At 37.9% G+C, this 22,799-nt stretch overlaps 1 protein-coding gene across 1 annotated transcript in view; it reads left to right on the forward strand.

Annotated features, from left to right (window-relative positions):
* Nucleotides 1-22,799, forward strand: part of opa1 (OPA1 mitochondrial dynamin like GTPase) — a 72,069-nt gene that overhangs the window by 31,818 nt on the left and 17,452 nt on the right. The window contains 15 exon segments of the mRNA XM_030132603.1: nt 857-921; nt 1,027-1,046; nt 1,048-1,075; nt 1,077-1,102; nt 3,369-3,456; nt 3,458-3,535; nt 3,843-3,878; nt 3,880-3,996; nt 4,861-4,927; nt 4,930-4,968; nt 5,133-5,212; nt 7,483-7,623; nt 8,862-8,978; nt 9,075-9,168; nt 9,546-9,656. Of these exon segments, the coding sequence (XP_029988463.1) occupies nt 857-921; nt 1,027-1,046; nt 1,048-1,075; nt 1,077-1,102; nt 3,369-3,456; nt 3,458-3,535; nt 3,843-3,878; nt 3,880-3,996; nt 4,861-4,927; nt 4,930-4,968; nt 5,133-5,212; nt 7,483-7,623; nt 8,862-8,978; nt 9,075-9,168; nt 9,546-9,656 (1,107 nt within the window).

The raw sequence follows: 22,799 nt of genomic DNA on the forward strand, positions 1-22,799 counted from the left end.
AATGAAATAGAATGCTTTACAGGTAGTTACAGTAAACATAAATGATGATTAATAGCAATAAATAAGTTATTCATTCCAGTATTTAGTTTTCCCCACTAGACTAAGCTCAGTATTCTATTCAGCTTTTAGTTTTTGTAAAGGTTCCTTTTCACACACACAGTACATGCATACATTTGTTATTGCTTGTTTTTTATGTATTATTTATTTATTTAATACATAATTTTACCTCCTCTAAGTAAACGAGGAGACTCTGCCTTTTGATGGCTGGTTTTCATGGTGAATCTAATGGTGACTAATCAGATAAATGCTGTGAAAACTTGAGTTTCCCGTCCCAGGGTTTATTAGCTCACATCTCAGTATTAACTTCAAACTTTGTTAACCTGCTTTCTGGGACTGACACCAGGTCTGGAAATTTAGAGTAGTTTCTTAATTTTTTTCCAGAGTTGTTTGTGATATACGTTCTTTAATAATAAAGTTGTACAGTGAAAGTACAAGGTCCGTTGCTAACAACATGTGAGATTTATGCCGTGAGACTGCAACTCCCACAGGCCTATTGTGTGGTGTATCGATCTAAAGCCATCAACTCATGCACAGCTGGCCTCCATCCTCCACGTTGGCCCTCTATGGCCCCACAAACCAGCAATTAGCTTAATCTCCAGTGTGAATAGGGAGCTGGGGAAAGGGACACCAGGGTTGGTGTGTTTTATGCCTGTGTATGTGCAAGCTTTATGAGAAAAAACCAAGCTGTCATTCATGTGTAAATCTTCTCCTTCACTTGGTGTACATTACAAGTTAATGTTTAAAATGAGTTATTACACAGAAACATTAATTCTTCCTGTTCCTCCTCATACCTAAGCATCACGGTTTAACCTGGAGACAGAATGGAAGAACAACTATCCTCGTCTGAGAGAACTGGACAGGGTGAGGAACATAAACTGCAACAGTCCTATAGAACAAAAGAAGCAAGTCATGTGACGCTTAATATTTTGAAAATTGAAAAAATATACTTTTTTTGCCTCTTTGCAGAACGAGCTGTTTGAAAGGCTAAAATGAAATATTGGATGAAGTCATTAGTTTTAAGTCAAGTGACTCCACAGCACTGGTAAGTTGAGATGCAACTGAGGTCCGTGTGCAAGATAACTGAAAAGTAATGGACAGATTTGGATGAAAATTTCAGGCACAAGGAACAAATGATTAAATTTTGGTGGTGATTTGGGGGGGGGGCACTGATCTGCCTCGGCGGAGGTCTGCGCTCTCCGAGTGCTTTTCTGGTTTTGAATATGGATATTTAACCTATAATTTAAAAACATTGGGTTAAATCAGAGGAATCTTCAACAATTAATAATAATAATAATAATAATAATAATAATAATAATAATAATAATAATAATAATAATTATAATTATTATTATTCCAAATTCTGGACAAATTAAAACATGCACACATTTCAAACTTGTCAAACTTAGACATGGGAGAAAACTTTTCCTGTTGAATGAAGTTTTGTTTCTGTTTTCCACTTTTGTGGTGCATCTCCTGCCATCAGGTCAGAAGTATCAGTGCACTGTAAATGTAGACCATCTTCTTACTTGTACTAACATCACATAAAATATTGGTCCAATATAGACAATATAGTATAGATGCTGTAAAGATACTATTATCAGATTATCTACCTACACTGTACTTTGGATTTGAACTTGTGTTTACACGGCTCCACTCTTTCAGTCATGAGTGACAAGTTATTTTTATCCAACTAGACTCAACTACAGGTGTGCATTTATCTGAATATATACTGTAGGTCTACCATACCAAATGAGGATAACCCTGCTTAATGAGATGGGCTGTTGCGGCTTTCCCAAGTGTGCGTGCCATCCGCTCTCTTAAATCAATAGTCTGATGAATGACCTGTGGACTGGAACAGGGGTGGCCCTGTTAGCCCGCCAGCAGCCAGCCAGCACTATTGGAGATAGCGCTTATTGACAGTGAGGAGTGCTAGCCTGAACAAAGGGGGAGCTTAATGAAATATGAGCATGCATTTATGATAAATGAGAGAGGCATAGCACCGCTCTGCTCTCCAGGGGACTTGGGCAAGGTTTTGTTCCATTGTCACATTGCTGAGGTGAGATAGAGTGAGAGCAGAGAGGCTGTTAGCGGCTAAACAGGGTCCATTCTGGAGCTGCTTTGGAAGCTGCAGTTAGGTGGAGGTGGAGGTGTAGCAGCAGCGCTAACGACTCAGGTGACAGCAGCATTTCAGAAGAGAATGAATTCTTGTCTGGTGTTGATTTAACCTCCTAAGACCCAGCTATGGGTTTTCTGTCCACATTTGTGGACAAGAGTTTCACAACTTTATACAAAAAAAAAGGAAAAGAAAACTGTCCACCACAAAGGACATTCCATAAAAATTTTAAAAACTGCATCTGAAAAAACTGTTTGCAATCATGATGTTTCCAATACAGGCGCTTATTTAATAAAAACAAAAAAAAAAGCTTGTACTTTGCTGACATTCCCTGGGTCTCAGGAGGTTAAGGCCCCAGTAGCACTGAGGTGACCGACTTAAACAGGGTTCATGCAGAAAAAAGTCTTAAAAGTCTTGAATTTACAAATCTGTATTTAATGCCTTAAAACGTCTTTAAAAGGTATTAATTTGATATGGTAGGTCTTACGTGATATGTATACTGGATTGTGTTTAAATGTGTCTGTTAAATGTCCAAGATGCAAAGAAAGTAACGCTAGTCTACTTGGTTCCACCCAACAATTTATATTGAAATTAGGAACCAATTATTGCTAACTTTGCAGTCCAGGTGTTGGAGTAAATAAATACATTTTAGGAGTCATGAATTTTTGCCACTATGGGTATTAAATTCTCTTGTAAGTAGTCTTAAATTTAACTTGTAGAAACCTGTTAAAGGGTCAAAACATGGTATTTGAAGTCTCTCTGACGGGACACTTTAGAGACAATTTGACAGATTAGTGTTGCTAAATGACCCACAGTTTTACTTTTAAATTCATTTTTGCTTTAGTTGGACCATAAAGGCTTATCCAAAACAAGGAGCTACTTTATATTGAAATAAATGTTAGAATGGGAATCAAAGTTCGCTCTCTGATGGGACATTACTGTGTTTTGACCCAAAAGCAAATTTTTTGAAGATACTCCTTGCTCAGTTTTCAACCTCAGAATGTGTTAAAGACGAGAGAAATTCCAAAACATTCAAAGCTCAGCCTGTCTGTTAACATGATTAGACACCAGCACTAACAGAACATAGATCCTGACCATAACGATGGCTGGCTTCAGACTAAGGTACAAATATAAGACTAATCTAAGTTTTAATCAGAAGTTGATGTATCTTTTCCTTGACACATGTCTCTTCCAGGGAGGCCATCCTGCAGAAGAAGCTGTGGGAACGCGTTTCCACCCATGTGATCGAGAATATCTACCTGCCTGCTGCCCAAACAATGGACTTCTGGAACCTTTAACACCACCATAGATATTAAGCTCAAACAGTGGACTGACAAGCAGCTTCCACACAAAGCACTGGAGGTACATCAGATAATGTTCTGCAGCTGATCTTTCTTACTCACTCACTCACTCACCTCACTCCTGGAGCTGATATTAATTTCTGTCACATGTCATAAATTGATTTTCACTTACATGTTTGCATCATATCTTGTAGGTGTACCTGTTTTTCTAATTAAAGTATGAATTGTAGCATGATTTGCACTTACCTTAGATTTGTTTTAAACTGTTACATTTGTCGATTGTTGAAGTACTTCTTCACACATACATGTGTTGTAATCATTTTTAAAAGGTGTAATATTAATCTGCACTAAACTTTGTCCCCCTTCAGGTTGCCTGGGAGACACTGCAGGAGGAGTTTGCCAGGCTTCATGGCTGAGTACAAAGGCAAAGACCAGGATGACATTTTGACAAGCTGAAGGAGGCTGTTAATGGACGAGGGCATCAAGAGGCACAAATGGAATGAGAGGGCCATGGACAGCCTGGTACGCACAATACAGATACTCTACCAGTCCTGACAATGTGGACAGAACATGCAACAGTTGTTTCCAAAAAGTTGTGGCACAAGGCACATCACTCACCTTTAAGGATCATGTTGTTTTGCTTTGGGTGGTTGAGGACAAATGCTTGAACGGCATGTCATGTATCCATCAGTTCTTTAAAGGGCTCATATTTGTCTAAACCCACTTTTCTTAGTCTGTGGTTCATTTATTGCGTATTTGGACCCTAATAGTGCGTACAGTTTGTATTTGAACCCTCCAGCTGCTGCCAAAACTATCTTTATATTCATTCTGGCAAAAATCCAGTGGATTTCTACAACCCGTTTGAATTCCTGCTGAATTTGTTACGTTTTATAACTAGTTCTGTCTCCACATTTGCACACAACTGTATAAGGTCCAGACTTCAGACCAACATTTCTCCAGTTCGACATAATTGTTTGTCAGCAGCAGCTGTTGTAGTCCATACTGAAAATATGACCAAACTTGGAGCCCATTATCTAAAATGTTCAGTTATTGGTTGAATGGGACAGAGCAGCACAGCCGACAACCTGGAGGAGGTGGGGCCTGAGTGGCTCATGTGCATTTAAAAGGCCAGCGCTCCAAACCACCTTTCTGGTGTCATTACTCAGAAATAGGGTTGAAGATGGACCTGTGGAGTTGAATGAATGAAGATTCAGACCCAAGCAGAGCATTTACAGTTTATGGAGACCACAGGGAAATGTTGGAAATTGAAGAATTCCATTTAAAAAGCAAAATATCACTGCTTTAAAACAGATGTATGTGTTTCATGGTTGTCTAACTCTTTTGAATGGCTTTGCACCTCATGTGGTTTACTTCTGTCCCTGTCAGAGAGTAATCCAGCACAATGCTCTAGAGGACAGCTCCATCACAGACAAACCTCAGTGGGATGCAGCGATCAGTTCATGGAGGAAACCTTGCAATCCCGCCTCAAAGACAGTACGGTTTCCTGAGACAGCAGACAGCCATGAGACACAGATTTTAACAATGTGAAAACTGTAAAAAAAAAAAAAAAAGTCTTATAGATCATTTGGCAATGAAGATAATGGGAAGTTACTGTCTTTGGTAAGATGGTCCTTTTCCCCTGTTCTCTTTCCTCGCAGCGGAGTCAGTAATCAAAGACATGGTGGGTCCAGACTGGAAGCAGAGGTGGCTAAACTGGACGAACCGCACCCCAGATCAGGTTAGAGCAGACACTGCTGTAGGCTTTCTCACTTTCTGTCATTTTAACAGACTGGACCTTAAAGGTTTCTGCTCAAGGTTTCTGCCTGTTAAAGGGAAGTTTTTCCTCACCACTGTCACCAGTCACAAGTGTTTGCTCCTGGGGGATTCTGTTGGGTTTCTGTAAATTGGCTTAGAGTCTGGCTTTGACCAACTCTATATGTAAAGTGTCATGAGATAACTTTTGCTATGATTTGGCGCTATATAAATAAAATTTGATTTGATTTTGATTTAAAAAGTTTTTCATATTCTATCATTACTTATTTTAATCTTCTTTCTTAATGATATTTAGGCATATTAATAGCAATTAATCTTCAAAATGGCCTGAACAAAATAATTAATATAATAAAACATAATTAATTAGCTTAATGGAGCAGCACAGTTTAACACTGTGGCCTCACAGCAAGGAAGTCCTGGGTTCAATTCCAGCTGGTTGCTGATCCTTTCTGAGTGGAGTTTGGATGTTGGGCCCATGTGTGCATGGGTCTGTCCTGTACTCCCGACCTCCTCCCATCATCCAAGACATGTACCTTAATGGGTTAACTGGTCAATTCTAAATCACTCAGAACTGTGAATGGCTGTGTGTATACGTCAACCCTGTGATGAACTGGTGACACATTCAGGCTGAGGCAGGCGCCTCCACAACCCTGTGGAGGACTCAGTGTTACGGAAAATGAAGGAACGAATGAGCCAATAATTGTCCTGATTTATAAAATACAAAGTATAAAGACATGGAAACAAGAACATGAACCAAGACACTCAGTGCGTCACAACAATGACTGGATGGAAAATATTGGTTTCAGACCCTGGGGAGGAGCCTGAGCCGTCTTCATAGTTGGATGGCAGATAACACAGTAAAAATGGAAGGGTTCATTGTCCTTTTCTGACTTTACAGAAATCCAGAATCTAGAAAAAACAGCAGTGATTGTCCAGTGCTGTGGATGATCTACTGACAAACACAAATTCATGAACAGATGCAGTTCATTTCAGTAATGATGGATGCAGTCCGCAGACAGTAGTTCAGTGCCAGACTGAACATAGACATGTGAGATGAAGGCTGAGAGATTCTACTAACACACAGGCAACAACATGTTTACTGCAATCTGATGAGCAAAGACTAGGTTTGACACTTTTCTGTCAGGAAATGGCAGTAGTAAGTAAGTAAATTTTATTTATAGAACACTTTTCACAGACAGAGAGTCACCAAATTCTTTACAGTGCAAAATACAGTTAAAATACAGTAAAAAATACCATTTAAAAAGACAATTAAAATACAGTTAAAATGTGATAAATACATTAAGTGGCAATCACTTTGTAGCAGCCCTGAGTCAGTTAGGAATTTGAATGCCTGTTTGAACAGGAGTGTCTTCAGATGTTGTTTAAAAGTCTACAGAGTCCAGGTATAGGGGGAGATCATTCCAGAGACCGCGTCGCCACAGCTTTAAAAGACCTGTCACCTCTTGTACTAAAACAGGTGTGAGGGACCATCAGCAGGTGCTGCCCTGAGGACCTCAGGCGGCGAGCCCAGCTGTAGGGCTGGATCAGGGCAGTAATGTATGCTGGGGCCTGGCCATGTAAAGCACGGAAAGTCAGCACCAGAATTTAAAAATGAAAACGACTACAGAACAGGGAGCCAATGGAGAGATTTAGGAAGAGGTGTGATGTGTGCTCTCCTGTTGGTGCGGGTCAGAAGTCTCGCAGCAGAGTTCTGGCTCCTTCTTGTTTGTGTTGTGGCAGCACAGAGGAAGGAAGGGCTGCAGAGACAACAATAACCATTTCAGTCACTAAAATACGTCAATATTCCACTGTCCAACGCCTTTGTCATAGAACATCAGAACACTGTTATTGGAAATGAGGTAAATGCAAGAAAGGGAAAACAAGCTTTTCCCAGCATTCAGTTTATGCTGCACTTGGCAGTAGACGGACTTTCCAAACCTGACTAAATCACATTGTTTGCTGTTATATTCTCCTTCTCTGAAGTTGCACTCTGTTAGGGAAACTATTCCAAATGCTTATCTACACCTTTCCAAATCTAACTTTGCACTGCAGCTCTAGAGTCAATCACCTGCTCAACAGTCACCGGCAACACCAAATGAGTTTGCACTGCACTAAACATTCTAAACTGGTGTTGTCAGGCCATGGACAGAACTTAATAGAGATGTGTAATGTATTAGATCCTTGTCAGTGACTGTCATGAGAATAATGCTTAATCACTGTTGTTTAACATTGTAGCACATACGAAATGAAACCAAATCAGAGCTGGAGCGATTGCTAAAACTACATGATGACCACACTGCATATTTGGCCAATGATGAGGTCACCACGGTACGGAAGAACCTGGAGGGCCGAGGGGTAGAAGTCGACCCTGTGCTGGTGAGATCAACACACCTTTGTCTTATAAGTTTTGCACGAACAGAACTTTGTTTATTGGCACAGCAGAGGGCGTCCGTGGCTCAGGACGTAGAGGGTCATCCAAGAACCGAACGGTTGGCGGTTCGATCCCACTCTGTCCTAATCATGTGCGGTTCTGTCCTTGGGCAAGACACGTCACCCGCCTTGCCCCCAGTGTCACTCACTGGTGTATGTATGTGAATGTTTGGTGGTGGTGGGAGGGGCTGTTTGGAGTCAGCCTGCCCCAGGGCAGCTGTGGGTGCAAAGGTAGTTTAATTCAGTTTATTTACAGAGCCCAATACCACCACCAGAGTGAAGGGTAATGGATCAATAATAAAAGCGCTATAGAAATCGAATCCATTATTAACAAATGATGCTGAAGACGTCATAGCTTCTCCATTTTTATATATATTTGCAACATACAAATTGTGTCTTTAACCCTTTCATGCACGAATAATGACAACCTTAGTCGAGATTTTTGTCCTGAGTGTTTTTATTCCTCTTTTTAAATCAAATATATTTATTGATTTTTCTGGTGTGAAGGAAAATATACAATATTTGTTCAATTGAAGACAATGTTTTTCAACACAGGAAACAAACATCGGACTCCCAACAACCAAAACAAGACAGAAAAAAATTCCTCTTCATACATGAAAACAACAATGCAATTGAATTTTTTTTTGTGAACCTATTTTTCATGGAGTTACAAAAATGTCCACTCAGCTGGGCACCATGCATTTAATTTTTGAAGCAAAGAAACATGTATTTAAAACGCAATATCAGAACGTGATAAACTGTGTGAAAACTATGAAATAAAAACATTTTTAATGCAGCTAATCTGATGTTTTCTCACATTTTAACATACTCTAACACTAACTATTTCTCACTTCATGGAGATAATATACTAAAAAAACTTTTTGTTTAAGAAAACTGTTAATTACAGTCTAATAATAACTAGCAATTGATTTACACTCAAACATGTTACTGCAGATCAGGTTTATCAAGAACATAAAGTTGCAGTAATGGTATGAATTACATTGTTTGTGATAATGCACAAGTGTCTACTGTGTTGGCTGATATGGAACTAAAATAACCAAATCCATGAATATATAAGAAAACTGCTGGAGAATAACTGTCCACTGTAGTGACTACTATGCATGAAAGGGTTAATTTCCACTAATTCTTTCACCTGTGAACTAATGGCCTTCGTATTTACACAGATCAAGGACACATGGCATCAGCTCTACCGCCGACACTTCCTGCAGAAGGCCCTGGCCCACTGTAACCTCTGCAAGAGGGGTTTCTACTACTACCAGAGGCACTTTGTTGACTCTGAGGTAAGAAGAGACGACTACTTATCATTAGCTGAACATTCTTCTTAGTTCTAAAGGTCAAATGGTAAAAACACTGTGCTGCACGTTTGCCTCTTGCAGTTAGAGTGCAATGATGTCGTACTTTTCTGGAGGATCCAGAGGATGCTGGTTATCACAGCCAACACTCTACGGCAGCAGCTCACCAATACTGAGGGTAAGAGTTGGAGACGTACAGTAACATGTAGCGGGCTCTTTATGGAGTCCATGAAAGGTATTTTTTAAAGAGACACGTGGATGTGAATATGTTTATAAGGTTAATTACACATAACTATAAAATCATCCATCGATTTAAGTCCCCAGTTAGTCACTTTACCAAGATCTATAACCAGTTATCATCAATAATCAATTGGCATCCTCCATCCAATATGTTAAAAAGATATTGTGACAAGAAATAATTTTCCACTTCATTGATTAAAATCATAGTAAAATGTGTAGAGGAAAGTCCAGAGCATTGTTGGGAATTAAATTTGAATGTTTAAGCTTCCTTGGTTTGATTGACCTAATTACTACTTTTAATTTATTACTTTTCAGTGCGGCGGTTAGAAAAAAATGTGAAGGAGGTGCTGGATGACTTTGGGGAAGACACGGAGAAGAAGACCCAGCTCATAACCGGCCGTCGGGTCCAGCTGGCCGAGGATCTCAGTAAGATACACAATTATTAACAACAATAATTTACATGAGCATCCTAGTTAAGGACCATTAAAGGTAGCACAGCAAACCACCAGATTCACACAGTGGATCCAGTGAAATATATTTTATTTTCTCTTTTTAGGAAATATTCTGTTTTTTAATGATGAGTGATTGCAATGTTATGATGTCTGTACATTGTCAGTAGGTGGCAATAGTGCGCAAAGAAACAGTGTTCCAGGCAGATTATGTTCAGTATTCAGCATCTGAGAATCATTTCATCACCTAAAAATATCTTTAAAAGATTTTTTGCCTTCTTTTTGTGCTGCACTCTGCAGTTTTTCATTCAGTAAGCAGCAATGTTAGCATATTTTACAATGCTGTGGACTCAGATGTACCAGTTTCACAAGGTGTTGGATTCCAAACTTTCCCATATACATTTCTGGTTAAATCCATTCTGATTTACCCCATGTACTGCATGTCCCCATATCACATACTCTTAAGGTTTAATAATCTGTTTATATACTCAGATATCTATTTTAATGGCACATTGGGTGCTTTTGAGGTGTGTGTGTGTATATATTATATATAATATATATATATAATATATGTGATCAAATATAAATAGAGCACTAGTTTATCTCCTTAACACAACCCTGCTGATTCAACAAATGTCCTTATGCCCTAAAACATGGGCTAAACTTAGCTGTTGCTCTCTTTCACAGAATCTTAGGAGATGGTTTATGGTTTGGCTTTAGAATGCTGTTGTGTTTTCAGTTGTCACCATCACTGTGGCTTTGTTGTCCTTGTGTTAATCCTGAAAGATGGAAGATAGACTTTCTTTGACACTGGTTCAAGTACATTTTACTTTGATGTTACTTTAATCTTTATTTTACCAAGAGAACAATGAGATCAGTTCCTTATTTGCTAGAACACACTTCTAGGCTGCAAAGAAGCAGAAAAGTGAGGAAAAAACACAAAGCAAAATAGTTAAAGAGAACAAAGATGAGAATAAAATCATTTAACAGTGATCAGCAATCATTAGTAAAACATATATAGTTATCTTTTTAAAAATGTTTTTATTTAGTTCACTTCGAATATGCAACACGACAAAGTAACCTCACTTAGTCCGTATAAATAAAACAGGTAGTAAGAAGTCATGGATAAAAATAAACAAACAAATAAAATAAAAACCATCAACAAAAAAACTTATACATATACCGTGTAATGACTTCATTTGCACATTCGAAAAGGAGTGGGAGGAAGTATAATTTATTTAATCCCACACCTTCAAATTAAAATTTTTTGAAGAACATAAAAAAGAATTTCAGTTGAATTCACGGGCCTTCACTCGGTTGAAGGAAGTCTATCCCACATATCATTAACTCCCTCTTTAGTTTTTCACTTTAGTTTCTTTCTAGGCTGTGCCAATGGTAGTGCTACCACACCGTTTTCCTGTTCTCACAAATGAATTTGATGTAGCCACAGGACGTGTATGTTGATCACCTGGAAACATGTTGGACAGCAACAGTTGGGAATCTTCCACACGACATTTTCTTGCACAGATTTTCTTTGCTTGTACTGGATTGAAAAGGGCGACCCTCTGTGCAGAGAAGGGACCCCATAACCCCATCCCCTGCCTACTATAATCTGTGGGAAACGTGGCTGTGCAATTATGGTTTTGCTTTGCTTACCACATTTGGAAAATGTACAAGAATGTTCCTCTTCGTGTGGCTCAAAAAGCCTCGTTGCTTGTATTGTGCAAAGTATTGTCTACAGTAGGTTCTCGCCTGATGCAGTGTTCTTCATCTGTGCTGTAATCAGATTTTTCTTGGGGGTGGATCCCACATATCTGCTCATTTTTACCTTTCTTTTGGCTGAGCTTCCTAATAATAGCGAGACATTCAGGTTCCAGTCGTCTACAACTTGGGTTTGTTCAGCTCTGCTTGCCAAGCAAAGTCTGTATTCAGAAACCAGCCTGAGAGGCATGCTGCCAGTTCCCACACACATAATCATAGTTCCAGTCACCACAGAGGCACACTGGAAAGGCATGATGTGCACACACACCCACTGTCCTGTCTTCACATCAGTATCAAACTGAAAATACCTTGTGTAAGAGAAGTGGAATTGGTGTGTATGAGTACTGACAAATATAGAACATCCTCACACGGTGGATTTTCTGGTGTTTAATGTCTATTTAAAATGACACACGCACACAGTCCCTGTTGTTTCCACTGTTAACACAGTCGTCGTATCATCCTGATGGAGGTCTTTGAAGGGTTTGTCCATTTCAATCTGCCTGTGCACATGTATGTCTAGGTCATGTTCAGTTGACTAAGACGGAGACATCGCCCTGAGAGAAAACACACACCACACACACACCACCACACACGCCCCTTTTTGATTTGACTTCTCTTGTGATGGAATCAGTCCTGTATCATAAAGCAGAATTAAAGTGTTAATTTAGTTTAGGTCAGTTTAGTTTAGTTCCTTTCAGACACAGACATAATACAAAACATATGGAAAGAAAAAAAAATTATAATAATAAACAATACACAAATAAAAATCAAATATTAGAAAAAAGCACAACTGTTATGCCTGAAAGGGAGTAGGAAGAAGCCACTGCTTATCCAGGTCTACCCCCTGATCCAGTCCTCAGACTGTTTAGTGCTTAATCACTTGATATACAGCATAAGATTGGATTATCCAGAAACACACCCCCTATAAACCTGTACACCCATACAGTCATACACACATATACATACACACACACCATTGTCTCTACAGCCATACACCAACACACATCTGCACCCCCATGTTTATACACACACACCATATAATATAACAACCTGACAATTAGATAATGTTCACAACCCTTCCTTGAGCCAGATATTGTGAAAAAACATTTCTTTGCACATTTTTTTGAATTTTGAATGTTTGGACCCTGTGTTGAGGTCTACCCTCAACCCATTCCAAAGCTTGACCCCACACACTGATACACACAAACTTTCCTAGTGGTCCTGACTGCTGGACTTTGAAATTCCCACATCCCCTCCAGTTAATGAGGTGACTTCTGGTTCAGTCCAGTGTTTTCAGTATCACAGACATGGTTTACTGGGGTACGTTCATATAGTAACTTAAAAGTACCACTTAACAACCCTTATTGACCAATCAAGTCCCCAAGGAGATCCTGTGGAACCTCAGTGTATGGATAGAAAAAAGGAGAGAAAGTAAGAAGGGGAAAAAGCTGGCAGTGACAGGATCTGATAACAGACCGTCTAAACCTTTTAAATTTTGTTTTGTGAAGCTGACTAATACAGATATATATAATCTTAAATAGTGATTAAAACACAGAACTGTTTGATGTCAGTCTGCTCTAGGGGTGTGTATTGGCAAGAATGTGGCAATACAGTACAATCACAACACTAGGATCATGATATGATGTATCACAATATACATGATACTATTAAAAGGCAATTTTTTGTTTGTTTCTTTTTTTTAAACAATTATTTCCGTGAAGAATTGAATTACACCAGATATATGCACAAATACTAAACACATTTTTATTTGATCAGAACAAGATCTAATGCTATATCACCAAATTTTCCTGTGTTTAAAATTTAAAATTAGTTTTAACAGACGTTACAGTTTCAGATCCTGTTCAAATTTTCATATTCTATTAGTTCAGAACTAACATCAGAAATTATTTTGTGCAGGTCCCAACAAAGAACATTATTTGATAAGTGTTAAATAATAATAAATAAATATAAACAAAAACAAAAAACAAAAATAAACCTCCACAATATCTGCATTTGAATAAATACCTAAAAATATCAATACATTACTTTTTAATATCGATACAGTATTGTGAAATGAAATATTGCAATATATTACAGAACCAATATTTCTTACTCCCCTAGTCTGCTCATGCTTTGAATTCTCTTTTTTTTGTTCTGATTGCATCATGTCTTTCTTTGTTTACTACCAGATGGTCTTGAAACTAGTGGTTTTACACATGAGTGTGACAAAATACGGCAAACTATCGCAATATTTAATCTTATGATGGATTATTGATGCGCTCCTGCGCATAACTTTTTAAAAAATTACTCTTCAAATATAAGCCGCTATAAACTTGGTGAGTCCAGTCACCATTGTACATGTCCTCCAGGGGGCGCTCCTCACACCAGTGGCTGAAAATAGGGCCAAATTCACAGAGGAAGAAAAAACAAACAGTGGCTCTAATCTGTTGGACTGGGGCGGTGAAGTTAAACTGACAGATGAACTGTTTGCATCGTTTAAATCCAAACTGTGAACTGACTTGTCTTTTCTAGTGTGGATGGGACAAAAATGGAGGGACTTCACAGTATGTATGAACTGTCGCACCACAATACGATACATGGTGACAAAACAAACATTTACATGAGAGAAATGAGATGGTGTTTTCAGTTTAAATCGTGTCAGTGTTTGTCCGACACATACAAACATCCTGTTTCCACTTCTGTTGAACTAAAACACTGTCAGTGGTTTTACTCGATTACTGTTTGGACTCGGGGTAAATTATGATGCAAAATAAACTATGGACACTAATTATTTTGTGTTGTTTTTTGCCGCGTTTCCACTACGTGGAACCAGCTCGACTCAGCTCAGCTCGACTCGGTATTCCTAGGGACCGTTTCCATTATAGGATGCTACTGACTGTGCAGTACCTGGACGTCAAAGTGATGTGGCGCATTATTTCCGTGTCGTCTGCTCAGAGAGTTGCTGAAAACTCGCTCGTTGTGTGTTGTCTCGTCTGAATTTTTACGTCGGCCACCAAAGACTGAATCTCCTCGACCGACCATGGTGTAGTTTTGAGCTGTTATCATGTGGATTAACTTACCGTTATATTTACTGTCCACTTCTGCATCTGTTTTTTGTAAAATGGCGGGTCACAGAGAAAACTGTCTGACCAATCAGTGGTCTGCAGTGTTATACGTCACGGTTTAGTATCACTTGGAACCTTGGCGGAGGTGATACCAGAAAACTAGTACCGGGTACCAGATTCCAGGTCCTTTTTCATAATGGAAACGCAAAAAAGGCTGAGCCAAGTCAAGTCGAGCCAGTATCACGCAGTGGAAACGCAGCATTTGTTTCACCCCTATAAAGACACGGATATATCGTAGGTTATTAAGAAAAATATATCATTAATTGCAGTATTGCCATTTCGAGATATTATCGTGATCGTGAGCCATGTATCATATTGTGAGGTACCCTGAGATTCCCACCCCTAGTTTTACAATTCTCACAAAAATAATTGTAATTAGCATTATTGTTGCCTATTCTGTTTATTTTAGGCCACCACTGTAGTGTAAGTATAAACTAGTTTAATTTTTTTAATTTGAATGCACACACCTTATTAAGAAGAAACATTTAAAGGTATAGATATGCATTCAAAATGACACTATATGGAGACTATACTATACTATAATGTGGAAATATAATATCATAAACAAAATATTTGTCATTGTTTCATACACTGTGTTTGTACTGGTAAATTAGGTGATTATGACACACCTGTAAATATGATTGTGATACGTAGGCTTATGTAATAATTAGGGGTGTAAGAAAATATTGGTCCTGCAATATATTGCGATACTTCATTTCACAATACTATATCAACTGTATCAATATTTTAGGTATTTATTCAAATGCAGATATTGTGGAGGTTCACTTTTGTTTTTCTTTCTTGTTTACATTTTATTATTATTCAACACTCTTATTAAATAATGTTAGTTCCTTTGTTGGATTGAACAAAATAATGTTCTGATGTTAGTTCTGAACTAATAGAATATGAAAATTTGAACAGGATCTGAATCTTTAATGTCTCTAAAACATAATTTAAGTTTTAACACAGGAGAATTTTGTGATACAGCATTAGATCCTGTTTTGATCAAATAAACGTGTTTAGTATTTGTGCATATTTCTGGTGTAATTCAATTCTTCAAGGAAATATTCATTTAAAAAAGAAACAAACAAAAAATTGCCTTTTTAATAGTATCGTGATGTATTATGATGTATCGTATTGTGATCCTAGTATTATGATTTGTATCGTATCGCCATATTCTTGCCAATACACACCCTGAATAACATTGTCAGGCCCACTTTGTTCCATGTGCACCCAGTGAGGAGGGACATCACCAAGACATTCTGTTACTGAAACTCACTGAAGCTGTCTTGATATTTAAACTTTTTTACAAGGGTGTTTTTTTTTGTATCTTCAGCGGCAACCTGTTATTGCAGTAGATGGTGTGATAGTTAGCCCTGAATAATATGAGGAAAGTCTACTATATAATGTGCAATAGCTTTGTTCAGTATTGCAATGATGCACAACATGCAATAAATTAACAAATACTGAGCTGTGCATACTGCACTTATCTTGCCTCATTGAGCTTTAATATGTACAGCTGTTCTGTACGTAGGATCTGTACAGGTGTTTTTCAGTAATTCAATTCAAAAAGTGAAATACATCTTTATCTGTAGATTCATTACATACACTTATTACATTTATTTTCATTTTGATGGTGATGAGACCTAAACTTCATTATTTCAGAAAGTGAGAATATACTTCAGACCAGTCCAGTTGAACCTAGAAGAACTACCAAGAAGAACCATGACCTGGGCAAATGAGACCCTACACAGTCAACACTTAAAGGGTTCATATTTATCTAAACCCGTTTTCTCAGTCTGTGTTTCATTTCTTTGTGTATTTGGACCCTAGTTCATAGTTATAGTTCATACAATTTGAATTTTAACCCTCCAGCTGCTGCAAAAATATCTGTATATTCATTTGGACAAAAATCCGTGGATTTCTACAGCCTGTTTGAATTCCTTATTAATTGCGTCTATAATTAGTTCCATCTCCACATTTGCGCATATCAGGTCCAGACTTCAGACCCAACATTTCTCCAGTATTTATCCATAATTGGTTTGCCAGCAGCAGCTGTTCTAGTCCAGACTGAAATATGTCCAAACTTGAAGCCCATTACCTCAAATTGTCCAGTTGTTGGTTGAACAGGACAGAGCAGCACAGCCGACACCTGGAGGGGGGCGGGGCCTGAAGTGGCTCATGTGCATTTAAAGGGGCCAGCGCTCCAAACCACCTTTCTGGTGTCATTACTCAGAAATAGGGTTGAAGATGGACCTGTGGAGTTGAATGAATGAAGAATTCAGACCCAAGCAGAGCATTTACAGTTTATGGAGACCACAGGGAAATGTTGGAAAATGAAGAATTCCATTTAATATTCCATTTACATATATATATATATATATATATATATATATATATCTATATATATATTATATCTTGTATATATATATATGTATATATCTATATATATATATATATATATATATATATAGATATCTATATATATATGTATAAAGAAATGGTGTACTACTGAAAAGTATGAACATGTATAGTACTCAATACTAGGGGTATAAAAAAATATCGGTTCTGCAATATATTGCGATATTTCATTTCACAGTACTGTACTCAAAAGTACTGTATCGATACTCAAAAGTACTGTATCGATATGTACCTCCGCCAAGGAGGTTATGTTTTTTGCCAGTGTTTGTTTGTTTGTTTGTTTTTTTTGTTTGTTTGTCTGTCCGTTAGTGTGCAACATATCTCAAAAAGTTATGGACAGATTTGGATGAAATTTTCAGGTTTGTTGGAAATGGGATAAGGAAGAAATGATTAAATTTTGGTGGTGTCGGGGTTGGGGGGCCCACGGGGGGGGGCCACTGATCAGCCTTGGCGTAGGTCTGCGCTCTCCGAGTGCTTCTAGTTTTAGGTATTTATCCAATGCAGATATGCAGTTTTTCTTTTTTGTTTATATTGTATGTATTATTATTAAACGCTCTTATTAAATAATGTTAGTTCCTTTGTTGGTTTCACACAAAAAATACTGTTCTGATGTTAGTTCTGAACTAATAGATATGAACTTTGAACAGTATCTTAAAACTGTAATGTCTGTAAAACATAATTTAAGTTGAACACAGGAAAATTTTGTGATGCAGCATTAGATCCTGTTCTGATCAAATAAATATGTGTTTAGTATTTGTGCAGATTTCTGGTGTAATTCAATTCTTCAAGCAAAATGATCATTTTAAAAAAAGAAAACAAGCCAAACGTTTGTTTAACAGTATCATGATATTATCGCGATATATTGTATCGTGATCCTAGTGTTGTGATTTGTATCATATCGCCAGATTCTTTCCAATACACAACCCCTACTCAATACTTACTTAAGGCTGCCCTGTGCATGAATTACTACAGCACTGTGATGTGTCATGGAGGCCATCAGATCTGTTTAACTGCTGAGGTGAGTCCGTCCTTCTACAGCTTCTGCTCTTAGTCCAAATCTCAGAGATAGAATGTGAAGATGAAACCGGACAGAGTGAAGCAGTAGAGGATCTGAATATCTGACAGAATCTAAACAGCAGTCAGTGTATTAAAGCTGTCATCACATGTTTAGCTCCTGCCTACACCTAAAGTCTAGCACAGGACAGATTTTCTACGTTCCACTGAACAGTCTTGAGAAGGGAGTTAAGATTCTTGTTTCTGAAGTGATCACTAAATATAATGTTTAGATAAAATTTTGTGAACTAGAAAAAGCACTTGGAGAGCGCAGACCTCCGCCAAGGCAGATCAGCCCCCCCCCCCCCCCGCCCTTTTGTTCCTTTTCCTGTATCTACATTTCCTGAAAAATTTTTCATCCAAAGTCCATCAATAACTTTTTGAGTTATCTTGCTAACAGACAGACAAACAAACTCCCAGAACATAACCTCTACCGTTCTTTGGTGGAGGTAAAGATGAGTGGTATGAAGATTTGTTTAATAAAACATCTAACTTTTTCTAAATATCTTTTTGCAGTCAACACCTCCTTCTGTTTTACTGTTCACTTCTGTCCAATTGAAGCCTTTCTGCTAAATTGTGCAGTTTTTTTTTTTTTTGCTGAGGCTAGTGTAGGATGAAGGGGAATTAAAGTTGTCAACAGAACATTGTCCTAGAACAGTGAGGGTGTGTGAAGTGTTTGCCACGTTTGGACACGCTGACACTTTCTCCTCGTCCTTAGTGTTTGTGTGGGAGCAGAACACAATCAGGCCGTGGCTGTCTGGACCTTGCTCGGTGGAATGCCCTCTGAGCCTCATGCTCACGTTCATTTCCTTTCATCTCTTGTCTTTAGAGCAACTTCCTTCAGAGCAATTAGACTGGGCTGAGGTAGCAATGGTCCCTCTGTACGGTGCTGCTGTAACGGATGACGTACCATCTGTAGGCTGTTGTGTATACTCCTGCATTCAAGAGAACAGGCAGCGATTAGCACAGTGTGTGATTACATGGAGGCACTGTCTACTCCTGCTCTGTTCATGCACATTAACATTTTAATGACACTGCCCTCTGGAAATGAGATCAATTCAATGTCAACAAGTTTAATCATTTTCTTTTTTTTGTAACTATTTATTTATTGCTTTTTATGAAGTTCCATGTACATGTACATCTTAGGCACATACAGATATTCACACGCACATTGTTTCAGTCATTTATATTTACATGTGTAACTCTAAGTCTGTGTCTCTAATAAATCCGTTTCTCAACCATCAGTGGAAGGAACAGTTGAAATAAAGTATAGAAGAAGAACATAAAACAAACAAATAGGAAAAAAAGCAGGTCTTGAACTCTAAATGTTGGGAGTGATCACGTAGCTGTGATCGTTCATGTTACAGATGGGCGGGGTCAAGGGACCGGCCACTACTGTGGATTCATAACTTTATGACCAGGCCAGTTTCAGACCAATATTCCACATCATTGTAAAGGTCTAAATACCATCTTAAACAGACTCAAAGGGCAACATTAGTCTCAAATATTTTAAATGAACAATATCCAAAACTACTGCGTCACAGATGGACAAAAAATTAACGTCTATGTTTTGCAAGAATTCCAGAGTTCTCCAAAGTGAAGCTCCTCTGACATTTTCATCCTCAAGTGTATTCAGTGTAAACCTTAAACTCTCTATTTACAACTCAATAACTGGTTATAGAGGAAAAAAATATTTGATCAAACCGAAATAGAAAGAGTTTAGACAAATGGCAGCATCACAGATGGACAACAACTGTAAATATTAAATTAAACATTTTTTATTTCAATTATTAATATCATATACATGTATTTACAACATACAAATAATATTAACATTATATTCAAATGTATTTTGCATAGATATATATGTATGTATTAATTTTAAACACTGTGTTAGAATATGACATAAATAATGTAATAGTTGAATATCAGTGTATTTGGAATACATTTAGTTTATTTATAGAGTTTATAAAATGAACCCAGATGACGGCACTAAACTGGGTCACTTTACAAACATTTACACTCACAAAACTGCTCACATTTTTTTTTCTCTCATTTAAAAATACATTTTCTTGAAAATCTAAGTAATTACCTACCCAAAAATATAAGTTTGGTGTAGATTATGGTAATTTAATTTGTTTGACCAATGTTAACCTTCCCTTGACTCCACCCATACGATAAAATCAAGCCTCTGGATCATCATATATTAAACCCATTTTTACAATTGAAGTAAATAGTTCCAGACTATGATGAACCAATGCAGTTATTGTCTCCATTTTGTAAATGCCTATTGTTATGTCCGTCCATGCTGACAGGGGTGGCTTTTCATTGACTTAACCTTTTCCTAGTCACTGTTTTTTTTACTGCCAATCAGCAGCACATTAATTATTTATTTGTCTTTCTTCCCCACTCTTGTGGTAAACACCCAAAGTATAAAGTTTGGATTTTGAAGGGAATGACACATTTAAAAATGTTTTGTAGGATGACAAGTTTACATTTCAAACCTGCCACAGATAAATAAACTAAAGACATGGCCTGTGGTTTTAGGTTTTTGAATTCTAGCGTACATTTTCTTCACAAATATGAAATGGAACAAATGCAGTTAATTTGTATCTAGATACATAATTTCAGTGTTTTAATATAATACAGAATGTAATAGTAAAGAAGCCAGCTGTCATTTAGTTTGTTGTTTAATTGGATCCAATCACCTGTCTATGTTTTGGACATTGACAACAGGTGTTGTTGTGATATATTTATATATTGTGAGGCATGATGCAGTTTTCTTCATATTAGGGTTTATTTTGTTGACATTTGCATTAAAGTACTTCCAGCTTGTTTCAGTGTTTTGCTGTTTTACCAAACTTTAATATTCTAATAGTTTTGGAAGTCTTGTCTCTTGATTTGTCAAATGTTAGAGGAGATTTTAAAATCCCCCTAAACTGTCATCATTTATGTCATCATGTTTAATAAGAACTCAGTTTGTGCTTATGCCGGAAATGAACCACAAAAGAGCAAAAAAGTGTCAAATCAGGGCCACAGGTATGCTTTTTTTTTTCTTGGTATACGTTGTTTTCTCTTTAAAATCGTTTTATTTATTTAATTAAATAATTTGAAACTACAACTCTTAAGTTTTACACAGATTGTAAATAAATGATGATTTGACATTTGGTACATTACCCAGCCCTATGTTCCATGTGTACATAGAGGTGATGTTTTTCCATATGGCTGCATCACTAACTGTCCCATAGAGACCAAACAGTGTCAGGATATTCACAGGGAGTTTCCTCCATTATCTGGGCTTTGACTCGTCCCAGTTGGACTGTGAAATGTCCAGCAGTTGTCAGTATTGTTTGGGAGCAGATTGGCTGATGTAACCCTCTTATATGACATTATTTACTGATCTCACTTGTTTTAAATGTCTCGTCTCACCTTACTCACCTCTTTCTTTTCCTGTAAGTCCCATTCACGTTCTGTGTGACCACAAGCATCATGTTTTTTACGTCAACAGGCACTAGTTAGTGTTAAAACTCTGACAGACTGTGGGATGACACAGTCCGAGGTGGTATTTTTTCACAGAGGAGGAAACCTCTGGCCAGCAGTAACAGCGAAATGATCCATTTATGTGTGTGTGCACCAAGTACACACAAACACACACACACACACACATACACACACACACACACTAGATCTATATTTGCCATATCACTGACATGGCTGCAGCTCGTCTTCTGCTGTTTTCCTCATCTGTTTCATATGTGTTTCATATTACTTTTACCATCTCCGGTGTCCAACTTTATCGGTCTCTCCTGAGCAGACAGATTATCAGATAAGCAGCGTGACTGATGTTAAAAGTATGTGACATCTCCCTCTTTGTGCTGTTACACTCTACTGTTTTTACCTCTTTTTTGCCCATTTCCTTCTCCAACATCATCATCATCATAACTGAGCCTTCGTCATCTACCTTTGGTCCCCCTTATACTTTAACATTTTTCTCTCTCTCATTGTTGGCTCATGCCTTGTTGACCACCATAGTCCATAAAGATTCCCAAACTCCATCTGCCTCCATTGACAAAGTTGTGGCCTCTTTCCTCTCCCTTGTTTTTGCATTCCCCATTTTCTCTTTTTATTTCCCTTCACACTTTGTAAATTTGTCCTGGTGTTCAAGTCAGAAACTGCAAAGGAAATCCTAAGCAGATGTAAGAATGCATTATGATCACATGTGGTTCATTCTGTGTAAATGCATCCAACTAAGCTGAACACCACTGACTTTTAAGGGAAGGTATTAAGTGTTTAAAGGACAGCCAATCAAGAGGTGTTCAAGAAAGTGGTGCTATGGAAATAAACCCAGTATTTGGATATGAAGCCATTTCTTTCCGTATAGAATGAGTGTGGGAACATGGGAAAGTGCAGATGATGTATTATGGAAAGGGAAGTGCAGTGGGGCTTCTGTTCCCATGTTTGCATCACCGTGTGGCCACTGGGGACCCATTCCCACCGATCCTGCACTCTCACATGCATGAACACGCTCGAACACCAAAGAGCTTACATCTGGGTGCCACAACAGATGAGGGTAATAGGAAAACCATACACGTCTTATTGAATCCATAGACTATGTTTAAGCTGGAGCCTTTGAAGCAAACCTGAACCGCATACGACTAAATACGTAGATCTAATATTTGAAGACGTTTAATATAAAATGATCCGATTTGATAAACTACAGAAACTAAGGAACGTTAACTTCATATTCAGGACTCCAATGC

Source organism: Sphaeramia orbicularis, chromosome 4 (assembly GCF_902148855.1).
Source record: "Sphaeramia orbicularis chromosome 4, fSphaOr1.1, whole genome shotgun sequence".
In the NCBI taxonomy this organism is placed as follows: domain Eukaryota; kingdom Metazoa; phylum Chordata; class Actinopteri; order Kurtiformes; family Apogonidae; genus Sphaeramia; species Sphaeramia orbicularis.